This window comes from Kryptolebias marmoratus, linkage group LG2 (assembly GCF_001649575.2).
Source record: "Kryptolebias marmoratus isolate JLee-2015 linkage group LG2, ASM164957v2, whole genome shotgun sequence".
Taxonomy (NCBI): Eukaryota; Metazoa; Chordata; class Actinopteri; order Cyprinodontiformes; family Rivulidae; genus Kryptolebias; species Kryptolebias marmoratus.
Window position 1 is genome coordinate 28,425,702 of NC_051431.1, and position 11,905 is coordinate 28,437,606.

An 11,905-nucleotide genomic window follows, 5' to 3' on the forward strand; every position below is an offset into this window, starting at 1 on the left:
GGGGGGGGGGGGGGGTCATCAGAGGATCTTTCACAGGGACTCTTCAGCAATGGACCCAGGGGAATACAGAGGGGGTTCTACGAAGGAGCACAAGATAGAGTTTCTCAACTGAGCACACAGGAAATAAACAGGAGGGTTTCACCAAGATAGATCACCGTGTGACATTAATTCAGTCCCTCCAGGATTTCGCGGGCATTTTTTGTGATTGTTGCAGGCTAAAATGCTTGATTTCGCAGGGCATTTTCCTAAAAGTTGCTATGAAAAGTTACGATTTTTTTATACTAAAATCAATAAAAAACCATGAATTTTAATATATAAACCAAAACTACTTACTAGTTTGTAAGATAATTACCAACAAACATTGACATTATCAAAAGGTGCTTTATTTGAGAACTTTGATAGCTTATAAACTGACATTCATGACCATTTCTGGATTGTCCCTCGTCTGCAGCTCTCCTCACATGTTTTGCAGAAACAAAGTGTTTGTCGATGCGTTTATGTTCGATGTTTACACTGCAGGACGTGCAAAACAGCTTCACCCCACACTCTTGTGCAGCTGGGTAGGAAACTGGTTTACGACCGCAGTAAAGTTAGTTTGAAGTTGGATGTTGGATATTCGCGCTCTGCGGAGTTAGCGGCATCTAGCTCACGGCTGACCCGAAACAGGAACGCTAATGTCAACCAGCCGTTCTCTGCCGGCCCCTTCTCTCACGCGCGGTCCAACTTAAAACTAACTTCACTGCAGTGTTTTCCGCGGTCCTTTGCTAAAATCTTTGTGGGCAAATGAGAAGCATTAGCGCACATTTTCGCATCGGTCGCTGCTCCTGCACGCTCCCAGCATTCTGATGTTAATAGGATGTGACGTCACATCTCTTCTTCGTGAGTTATTTGGGGTTATTTTGTATTCCACCATAAATATTGGGTTAAAGTTGCGGGAAAGTTGCGGTGTTTTGGGCAAAGTTCCAAAAAGTTGTGATTTTGCGGGATTTGCTTGATTTTGCGTTAACAGTTGTGATCGCAACATCGCAAAATCCTGAAGGGTCTGATTAATAAACCAACAAAGAGTTGTAGTTCTACTCAGATTAAGATACTGTGGGGAGTCATCAGTAGAACCGATCAGTAGAACTGATGACAGCTGTGCTGGGTGTTGTCAGCACCACCCAGTGGAGAAAACTGTCCTCAGTCTCATCCTGAAAAGCACAGTGGTTAGTGAAGTTTGAACAAAAACAGAAATCCTGAGATAAAGAAAAAGGAGACAGTCAGTCAGACAAATAAAATACAACTTTTCTTTTCCTAGTGTGGTTCTAAAGATAACTATTTTAAAAAAATAGCTAGACTGAGAGTGTTTGAGTCTGTTTTGTTGCACCATGGGATTATTTAGCAAAGTCAGTAAGAAAGTGTCATAGACAGATTAGACTGGAAGTAGGTAGCCACCTGAAATGATGGGTTTTGTTGAAATATTGCAAGTTTCGTATTTTCTCCTACAGACAAACCCAAAAATATCTCCCCAAGTTTGGTATGGGTTATTATGTGTTTACAGGATTTATTTTGAGGTATCCTTATGTGAATAATACAGAAGTTTAATGCAGGAGAAAAAAGAGGTTTTTGGGTATAAACAAATTATGTTTTCAGATGGATTATTTTTAAAATAATTGTTTATATTAAAACTTAACACCTCAATCCCCCAGGACTTTAATTTGAGTTATTGTAATATATTCTACATAACCTATGAATGTTTGTTGTTTATTATCATTTGTTTATCTAATTATTTCTCTGAATTTGTGATATTTGTATTTTCTCAGGTTATGTGCCAAAACTCAAGTTGACTTGTACATCATAAATAGAATGGATGACTAAACAAATTGTCTGTATTAAAGAAACTGTTTTTACAATCAAAGATATTTACAGACAACCCAAAAGATCAAGATACACATCAGAGGCATTTATATTACATTGTTTAAAATCCAACTGCTTAATAAAATCACTAATAACCTTTCAATGTTTAAAGCAGAATTTTTTTTAAAATTATTTTAGGTCTTCGGTTGATTCAGAAAGTAAAACTAGATGTGGTGGTTGTCTGCTCAGACCAAGCTGCAGTTCTTTAATATAAATTCAATCAGACAAAACTTGTTTTTGATGTATATTTCTGTTTATTTAAACTTGATTTCTGCTAATGTCAGAATAAAAGAACATGAAATGGCAGACAGAACAACAAAAAAAATTTTTTAAAGTACAGATGATTAACATTTTAGTTGGAAAGGGTGAAGGGACAACAGTTATCAAGTAAAATGCTACAAATTTGGAAAAAAACAAACAAATAAAGCACACACACACACACACACACATAAACACACACATACACACACACACACAACAAAACAAAACAAAAAACAACTATGTAATAAAGACCAGAAGAAGAACCTATCACAAAATTCAAACTTATATTCGAGTTCTCAGTGTTGGAGAAAGAAACAGAAGAGAGCAGATTATAGTTTAATGATACAGGAATAAATAAATTATACACCCTCGGTTACACTCAGTCCTCAGTACAATACTGAATCCTTTTAGTGTCGTGTTAGACAGCAGGCAAAACCTAAAGTAGTAATTGTTATTATAATTTTGAGTTAAAACAGGACTGTTTCATAAAGTATATGTGGATTCTTAAAAATAAAATACATTAGCGCCTGTCGTGCATCCTCCGGTACGATAGGTGGCGGTGTGCGTCTTCAGGTTGTGTTGTAATCCGACATTAAGGAGGAAGAAGAAGAGCAAGACACCTCTAGATAAGCTGTAATGAGACACGAGGATATTTAAAGAAGTTGAGAGGAATAAAAGAGTAAAACAGGAAGAGTTTTCTGATTTCTCGGTGTTGATGTGGGTCTCAGGCTCGTTGGGCCTCCGGTGTTTCTCTGACTGACCTTCTGAAGGCGGGAGGGGGCAGAAATGGCCGGCAGCAGACTGGAACGGTTCGGAACCGTGTTCAGCAGGTAAATTATAGTTATTTTATTTTTATTTCAGTAAAAACTTCTGTAACAAGCGGTTGAACCATCAGTGTAATTCACATGCAGTCGCACCATCTGCGCTTCAGACTAATTGACAAAATGTTGCGCTTTTATAAAGTTTATTACGGCTTCGTTTGTAGAGGGGAATTCATGGTGCATTTAACTACAACTCGTAAATTCAATAATCAGCACTGAAATATGTCATTCAGAAATAAACGCAAAGTAATCGAGGTTTAAAGCGCAATATGGTTTCACATCGAAAAACTTAAAAACAGTTTTCTTCAGCCATTAAACTTCTACTTAAGAAATAAAAAAAACGTACAATTTACTTTATAAATATTTTTTTTCTGTTTTGCAAAATTCTTGCACAGCCTTTTGCTCATATCTGCAAAAGCTACACAACAATACCATCATAAGGAGGTGATGTTGAATATAATTATTTCATAGGTAAATCTCAGTGCACAAACCTAAGTGCATTTATTTTACAGAACATGTCTTTGTCTTATTCAAATGATGTGCTGAGTTTATGACGTCCACTGTTTGCATCAGCTCCAGTCGAGTGTGACCACATTTTTTAACATAAGGTAACATTCTCCACCATCATTGATAACAGTGAATCTGTGAGCGTGCAGCACCTCTGACTCAAACAGCAGCAGCTCCTTCCCCTCACAGAAGAGATGTTTTCTGTTCTCATTTCTCTCCCTATGGGCTGAGTATATCTACAGCTCTGCCAGTGTGCCTGTAAATAAACACAGAGCAGCTCACTTTTATTGTTTAGCTCAGACTCAAACCGTTTAGATCATATTCCTAAGCTACTGAAGCCATCTTTAGTTGTCTGATTGTGATCAGATGGCACTAAATACAGGCCCGAACTTCCTCAGTGCGCATTGAAAATGTTTTCACTCCAACCACCTGCAGAGATTGTCTGAGCTATTTGTATCTGCATATATTTGGTAGTCTGTTTCAGTCCTCAGTGTAGGACTTCCTACTAAACTGCAGTGACCCCACACAGACAGCAGAGTGGATGTCTCAGGGTTAATACAAAGTAAAAGTCCACTCAGGTGCAGCTGAGATGATTAAACAGGAATCCATAGGAGTATTCTGAAGAAACAGCGTTTTTGTTTTCGGTCTGCCTCTTTATATTCATACAGCAACAATATTGTCTCCCTTTATGATAAAGTAGGATCAATTCAGTATGCCTTTTATATTTAGTGCTATATAAAAAAAGTCTAGAGTTAAAATGATTAATGTCTGTAATTGTTGTGTGATCTTCAGGGTTCGAGATCTGATGCTGTCAGGAGTGATAAAGCCAGCAAACAAACCCCTTTGGTACGACGTATATACTGCTTTTCCCCCGAAGAGGGACCCGTCTTATGTGAAACCACATAAACGAGTTGGTATCAAAACTCAGCAGAATGTACCTGAAATCTTCTACAAGGAGGATGAAATTCGAGCGTAAGTCAGCAGTTCACGTGGGCTTTCCGGATATTTTTTACATTGCCTATATGTAACTCGTTACCTCACTGTCTGTGTCCAAAGAAATAATAATAGAAGTAGTGAAGTGAAGTGAGATTTATTTATATAGTACTTTTCAGCAACAAGGCGATCCAAAGCGCTTTACAACTGAAACAAAAACAGAATCAAATACAGAATGAAACACAAAGGAAAAACACAACATGTATAATCTAAATGAAATATAGGATAATCTAAATAAAATCACGAAAACAGGCATATCTACGCTCGGGCTGAGACTAGTGCTGGGTGATATGGAAAAAATCCTATATCACATCTTGTTTACATAGTTCGAGGAGAAATTTCAAGGTAGCTGACCAAGGTCAGCCTAGGGGAGCCATATTCACAAACAAGCAGTAGTTGTTTTGGTTCAGGCAGACTTGTTTTCCATCTGCCTTGAAAAGTCTTCCTGATACTTCTCAATGGCACATCCAAACAGCCAAATTCCAGGACCATTCCGTCTAATTCGAGCAAAGCAACTTTCTCCAAGATGTAACCATATTATTCATGAGTTCCAGAAATGCAATTCAGTCTGTGGTCCTGTAAAAGGATCGCATCCAACTTGCGATTCAGCTCCCGTAACAACACAGTCTGAGTGTAGTTCGCCGAACCCATCAAACGAATTTGACGATAAGTCAGGTAACTGCCTAATCCAAACAGCAGAAATCCTGTTATCAAAAATCCAAATACAGGGTTTCCTCCAGCACATTATAAGCCTGGCGGGCCGCCAGGCTCTGGTGACCCGGCCGCCAGGCTAAGCGCCGCTTGTTTATTATAAATACGTCATTTTTTACGTCATTTTTTCCACCCGCTCCCCCAAAACTGCTACCTTTCTCTACCTCACAGCGCGAGGGTGCGCGCACCAACAGTAACGCAATCGCGCTGTCCCCGCCCCTGCGCGAAGGTCCCGTGCGGTGTTGCGTCGTGCACCTTCTATAACTTGGCGCTGGTTATGTAGTGTACTGCCCTTCGTCTTTTTGGAGAATACTGCACCGACGTAAGCGCCAAATACAAACGCCTCCACCACGCGCTCAGGTCTGCACGCTGTTATTATCCTTGTTTAACAGTAAAATGATTCTATTAAATTCAGCTTTAGATATGCACAGTACAGTACGGCATCTGTCTATTTATCAGTTGTCTGTTATTCATTGGCCTGGAAATGAGACGTGTGTTGGTGCTTTGTTTGCACTTTTTCATTTATGTTAATTTAATTTATTTCTAAATGTGACTTAAATTAGGATTTAAATTAGGTTCAACAATTTGTATTTGGCACAAATATCTTACAATATCACATAATAAATAGCCATATTTTCAACTTTCCTGTCAACTTTAATCTTTTTTTTTTTTTTTTTACTAAATCAGTCAGCAGATAAAGGTAGCGGTTTTGGGGGTGCGGGTGGAAAAAAAAAGAACGTGTATATAAAAAAATGACGTATTTATAATAAACAAGTAGAGCTTAGCCTGGCGGCAGGTCTTCTGTATCAACTGTAGTTGTATAAGACAGTAATATGAAATATTTTTGTTGCTTTTACTAATAAATAATAATCTGTTTTCTAGGAGGTTCTATAAGGAATATGGGACAGGTCCCCGGCTGTTTGAGCTCTCCAAACCAAACTTTGTGTCTACATGTCAAAGGTATGTTTGACTGACTCTTTCTTGCCAATTAAAAAAAACAAACAACAGATTCTAAGGATTTTTGTTTGGTGTTATTCCTCCTCTTACTTTAAGAGTCTGCGTGTTCTTTTGTCCTTAGTTTGATGTCTCCACGAACTTAAGACACTCGTTCAAGAAGCTGATGTTCATCAGTCGTTGCCACATCCATTTCTGTAAACAGGCATGATGTGATGTCAAGTTCCTATATGCTCTGTAACTTCAAACCTTCACAGCTTTTACTACTGTGACAACCAAATGTTGTAACTGGTAACTAACTAGTTATTTCATTGTAACTAGTAATTTACTAGTTCAATTCAGGTTAGCGTTGATTAAGGATTATTCATTGCAGGGTGTTTTTATACAAAAAAGCAACAAGTCCAATTCAAATTCAGTGGTATGTATTTTATTTCAGTTCAATCTAATTCAACTGAGCTCAGTTTTTATATAGCACCAATTCATAACAAAAGTAATTTCAGGGCACTATACAGAATTAAAATACAATCTAAATTGTAAATCTAATAATACATAATACACACCACAGAACACAGCAGGCTGGGTCCTCCAGAGAGGGAAAGGAAAAGCCAAAAACTTTCTTCGTTGTCCTTGTGACTCTGCAGGACCTTCGGGTCCACAGCCAAGCAGCCTGTGAACCGTACTGTGATGTTATAACTCAGCACACTTAAGATGATGGAATGATAAAAAGTCACCAGCGGACTCTTATATATTGGCCTTGTGGAGCAGTCATAAAAAATACAGTCACTGCTGGGACTTTTTCAACCAATGCTGTGATGTTAGCAGTCCAAGAAAGTTCCTGTGAGATGGTAGAACGCAAGAGTTTAAAAGGTTGTTGGCATTTCATTCATCTACATGAATATTGTCAAATAGTCTGTTTTGAACTGATGTGACTTTCTGGAAGTAACTGAAATTAAAAAATATATATTCAAAACAAAACTTTATGCAGTTGTAATTATTGTTAGACATTTCCCTTAACAGACACCAACAGTGTCTAATCCTGGTCCTTGAGGGCCACTGTCCTGCAGGTTTTACTTGTTTCTCTGCTCCAGCACACCTGATTTGAATCAATGGCTGATTAACAGGCTTCTGCAGAACATGAAGAGGGAATTAAACCACTGAATCAGGCATGATGGAGCAGGGAAACAAGTAAAACTTGCAGGATGGTGGCTCTCCAGGACCCCTGGTTTTCGTTTATGAGAAGTGAGCCATGGTATAAGTCTCCTGAAATCCAACATTATCCCCTTTTGTTCACATTCAGGGACAGGTTGTTCCTTACACACGTTTTTAAACGGTTCTCCGACCTCATCTCTGTAGTCAGACACATCCCCTCCAGTAATACGCCCGGCTGTAGTGTCATCTGCAAATTTGATGAACGTACTGGGGGAGTGGGTGGGAATACGGTCATGGGAGTATAGACTCAGCTCACAGCCCTGTGGGGAGCTGGTGCTGAGTGACATGGAGGAGGAGCTGTGGGGACTTATTTAGGCTGTGGGCTGTTTGCTCAGTGAAATGATCTCTCTCTGGTAGCAGAACTCTGGTTAGACTAAGCAGACATGTAAAGAACATATATTTTTTTAAAGTGCAGATATGTTTTGGTCTGGTTAGAATGATTACAGCGCTTGGTCATTTTATCACAGTAGTGGTCGGGCGTCAGGTCGGTGTTTTGTCCCGAATAATGCTGACCGGCCTTGCTGGGAGGCTCAGTACAGAACACGCTTCTCTTCTGTTTTCATATTTTGCATAATAATTGATTACTTAAGTTAAACAAGGTGTTTTCTGAGCACTTATCAGTTGGTGACAGCATACAGCACGCACACATTAACAGTGTGTGACTTTGACTTGTGAACAGTACAGTGATACATGGAGCTCTTCACAAGATGGTGGCCAGAAATCTCACCTAGCACCATCCGTAGCCATACCAGTGTTTCTCTATTTCAGTGCGAGGACTGTCCATTGCTGCTTGCAGCTTTACTTTGTGTTGTTGTTTTTCAACACAAGTTGTATTTACCTGGTTTCAACAGTAGAGACCATCTGTCTGCCCGTTTGTCTCTGTTTCTGTTTGTCCTTGTTTCGTTAGTTGAGGTATATATAAGCAATTCAGGAGAAGGGATTAACAAATTTATTTTTACTCTATTCCACAGGTTTGTCGACTGTTACACAGAATTACAAAGAAAGAGCCATGGTGAGCTGGACGACTCTGCTCTGTTTGTGGAGACTGGAAAGGCTTTACTGTTAGAGGGCCTCGTCCTCAGGAAGAGCACCTCCTCCGGTAAAACTTCCTATAACTTATATGTAATGAAACATATTATTTTTAATCTGGCTGCTCACGCTAATAAGTAACATCTTTTATTTTTCAAAATTAATGCATTTTAAAACCTATACAAGTTTGTTTTCGACCTGTAATGTAAGAGCAGCTTAACTCCTATCCTCTGTGTTTGGTGTTTGCTAATTTGGCAATGCCAGTGTCTGTTTTATTTCTGTAGCACTATACAGACAACAAGGTGAAACCGAAGTGAAAAAAACCAGCAGAAATTCAATGATATCTTATAAAAAATAAAACAAAACTTATGATATTAGAGACTGTCCATAAAACCTAATTAAACACAATGGATGCCACAAGTAGGAGTGGGTCTTTAACAACATCAAAAAGTTTCTGTTTGGAGAGGTAAATTATTCTCCAAACTGCCAGCAGCGTCTTAGATCTTGAAACATCTAAGAACTGGTTGAATTCCTTAATCATAAAGTATGATGATAGAAAAGGTCTTCTAGATAAGACAAAGCCAAATCTTTTAGAACTCTAAAATCCAAAACTAAAACCCTAAAATCAGATGTGAAACAGACAGGAAGCCATTGATTTGAATCAATCAATCAATTTTACCAAGTCAAGATGTGGCTGCTGATAGGCTCCTTTCTAAGGAGACTGAAGGTTAGAATTAAATCAGAACGTGTTTAATTAGTTTTAGGGTGTGCAAACTTAAGCAACCAGTTTATTGCACCTTATTCATTCATTCCTTCCCCACAACATATTTATTTTAGTTGAGTTGTACAGTAAGTCGGTAAAGGTAGAAAGTTTTAAAGTGATTTATTAAAGCTTCATTTTTTTACGTCACAAAACACTGGTATTTTAACATGGGGGGCTTTTAAGTGGACTGTAGTGAGAACTTGCTTTTGTTTCATGAGTCATTTATTTATTTATTTATTTATTGCAGGTGGAAGAGTCTAGGATTCCAGTTTCTGAGCAGCAGAGCTGATGCTCTCGTACTCTGAAGCTAAGCAGCTGAAGCTTTCTCAGCATTACTCTGTCCCTGCTGTTCTTCTGAAAGTTAGTTTTATTCCTGTTTCCTCCACCCCAGCTGAATGTTGGCATTTCATTCATCAACAAGAATATTGTCAAATAGTCTGTTTTGAACTGATGTGACTTTCTGGAAGTAACTGAAATAAAAAATATATAAAACAAAACAAAACTTTATGCAGTTGTAATTATTGTTAGACATTTCCCTTAACACACACCAACAGTGTCTAATCCTGGTCCTTGAGGGCCACCATCCTGCAGGTTTTACTTGTTTCTCTGCTCCAACACACCTGATTTGAATCAATGGCTGATTAACAGGCTTCTGCAGAACATGAAGAGGGAATTAAACCACTGAATCAGGCATGATGGAGCAGGGAAACAAGTAAAACCTGCAGGATGGTGGCACTACAGGACCCCTGGTTTTCATGCTGGAGAGACTGCTGTCTGCATCTTTAAGCGCCAACTAGTGGCCTGGCATGGGAACTGCAGCTGGTTAATGCATTTGCAAAGAAACACACGAGGATGGAGACAGTTTCTCTTCTTTCTCCAGATTAAGACATGACATGTTGGACAAGACTAGAATTGTTTAAAATGTATATTTATATGTGCTACCTTTTGTGTTTAAATAAAAGTTTTGCAAAACTAGATCTGTTTGAAAAACCTGTGTTAATAGAGCTTTAAAGTAGTGTAGGAATATTTTTCTGGTTAGTTCAGTGTCTGAACTTAATGATTGATTTTGGAGGTGTAAAGAATCAGGTTTCTAAAATTGAACATGGTTAAAATTGCAATTGTTTGGACAAAAATAAAAATGTTAAGTCAAAAACTAGCTGTAGGATTTTACTGTAGTAATGAGTAAATGTTCTAGGCAGTCAGATTAATTTGTTTGTTGTGTTTGATATATTAACATTTTAATACAGAACTGTAGATAACTTAAAAGAGTCCATTGATAACTTTTCAGCAGATCATGTACATCAGAATTACCTAAAACCCTTAAAATTCAGGAGCATCAGGGGTGTATGGGGACCCGAGTGGCCCCCGTACCTCCAGCTAAAAAAGGCCCCGCTTTTTCATCACAGATTTACATCTAGACTAAAGTCTGAACAGATGCTGTGGTTTGTAGTTAAATTTGATTTTAGAATGTTTTCATTTGGTTTTTGTTACCAAGGCGCCCAAACAAAAGAGATTAAAACCATCAGGTTCTAAAAGTTCCTCTCATCATGACACAAATGAGACGTCATGACGACCAGGCAGCCTTCTGAACCCAAACTCCAACCAGATCAGACATTTCTCTACAGATGAGCTGTGCAGTATCGGTTGTTCCAAGCAAACCTTTGAAAAACTTTTTGTGTTTCTACAAGCAGTGCTCCAAGCAGCCTAGAATCTGTCTACTAAAGAACTTCTAGTTCAGGTGAGATTAGAAACAGCTGCAATCTGCTGTAAAGTGAATTAGGATAAAGTCAGTCTAAACTGTTGTATGTAATTGTATTTCCAGTGAAAATGGACAAAGGAGACGGACCTCACGTCGATGTCTTCAGTACTGCAGCAGGTCCTCCCATCATCTGACTTTAAACAGCTTACTTATTAAATGGTAAATGGGTTGCACTTGTATAGCGCTTTTATTCAGTGTCAGTTTAACACCAGAGGGTTCGCTAGCGTAACATCCCAAAGGGCGCAGCTACCCAGAATGCTTTGCGCTGTGCCTGAGCCCTTGTTCATGGTGTCATACGAAGTTTGTTTATCTTTCGGGCGCACGTGACTGCAGTTTGTCAGTTTACACTACAAATGCTAATTTGTACATATTCCTACATAAACAATCAAGCAAAACACATGTTAATGACAGAGAAAGGAACTAAAACAAATAACTGAACCTGAACGCACCGTGGGGTGTTCGTGTTTAACCGAAGACAGTGAAGGCATCGTATCAGGACGATCTTTTTATTGGTTCGTATTTTTGGTCACGTGACAGTCAACATGGCCGCCTGCAGCCGGAGTAAAGACGGAGGTCTGTTCATGTTTTTTTACACTTTATTTTTTATTGAAAATGATTATACAGAACAAACATTAACAAAAAAAGGGAAATATAAATAATAATTACAACGAGACTATAAACAGTACTCAGAACAGATAGGTCACCAAGGGAGGAAGAGAGCGATACAAAGAGATAAAACTAGACAGACAAATTAAGGCAAACCGGTTACATTTTACATGAAGTTTCATGAAGAGTCCAACAGGTGGGGGTTTCCCTCCAGCTTTAAGTCTTGCCAATCCCCTCAGCACCAATCCACTCTTACCACCCCAAATATTGAACAAATAACGCTCAACTTACTTTCGAATTCCTATATGTTAACCATTTCAACCAATATTTATGAATTTTGTCTTTCTGTAGTCTGAGGGAGAAGGTAAGCATTTCCATTTCATATATTTCTTCTAC

The 11,905-nt window shown here is 38.5% G+C and overlaps 2 protein-coding genes across 2 annotated transcripts in view; both read left to right on the top strand.

The window, feature by feature from the left end:
* Positions 1 to 2,734: 2,734 nt before the first annotated feature.
* On the top strand, positions 2,735 to 9,646 carry mrps23 (mitochondrial ribosomal protein S23). Its single transcript, XM_017436539.3, has 5 exons — positions 2,735 to 2,987; positions 4,278 to 4,457; positions 6,072 to 6,149; positions 8,324 to 8,451; positions 9,392 to 9,646. The coding sequence occupies exons 1-5, from the start codon at positions 2,944 to 2,946 to the stop codon at positions 9,403 to 9,405; spliced, it is 444 nt and encodes a 147-aa protein (XP_017292028.1). The 5' UTR covers positions 2,735 to 2,943; the 3' UTR covers positions 9,406 to 9,646.
* A 1,703-nt stretch (positions 9,647 to 11,349) lies between these two features.
* znf277 (zinc finger protein 277) overlaps positions 11,350 to 11,905 on the top strand; it is a 29,718-nt gene continuing 29,162 nt past the window's right edge. The window contains exon 1 of the mRNA XM_017436538.3: positions 11,350 to 11,476. Coding sequence (XP_017292027.1) covers positions 11,446 to 11,476 — 31 coding nt within the window. The 5' untranslated portion in view covers positions 11,350 to 11,445. The remainder of the gene's footprint in view (positions 11,477 to 11,905) is intronic.

What these genes read in the sequence shown, in the direction of transcription:
- mrps23 (XM_017436539.3), top strand. Translation starts at nt 2,944, where the DNA reads ATGGCCGGCAGCAGACTGGAACGGTTCGGAACCGTGTTCAGCAG. An exon ending in AAGGAGGATGAAATTCGAGC is followed by an intron (nt 4,458 to 6,071) that starts GTAAGTCAGCAG and finishes TCTGTTTTCTAG; the next exon opens with GAGGTTCTATAAGGAATATG. An exon ending in TTTGTGTCTACATGTCAAAG is followed by an intron (nt 6,150 to 8,323) that starts GTATGTTTGACT and finishes TCTATTCCACAG; the next exon opens with GTTTGTCGACTGTTACACAG.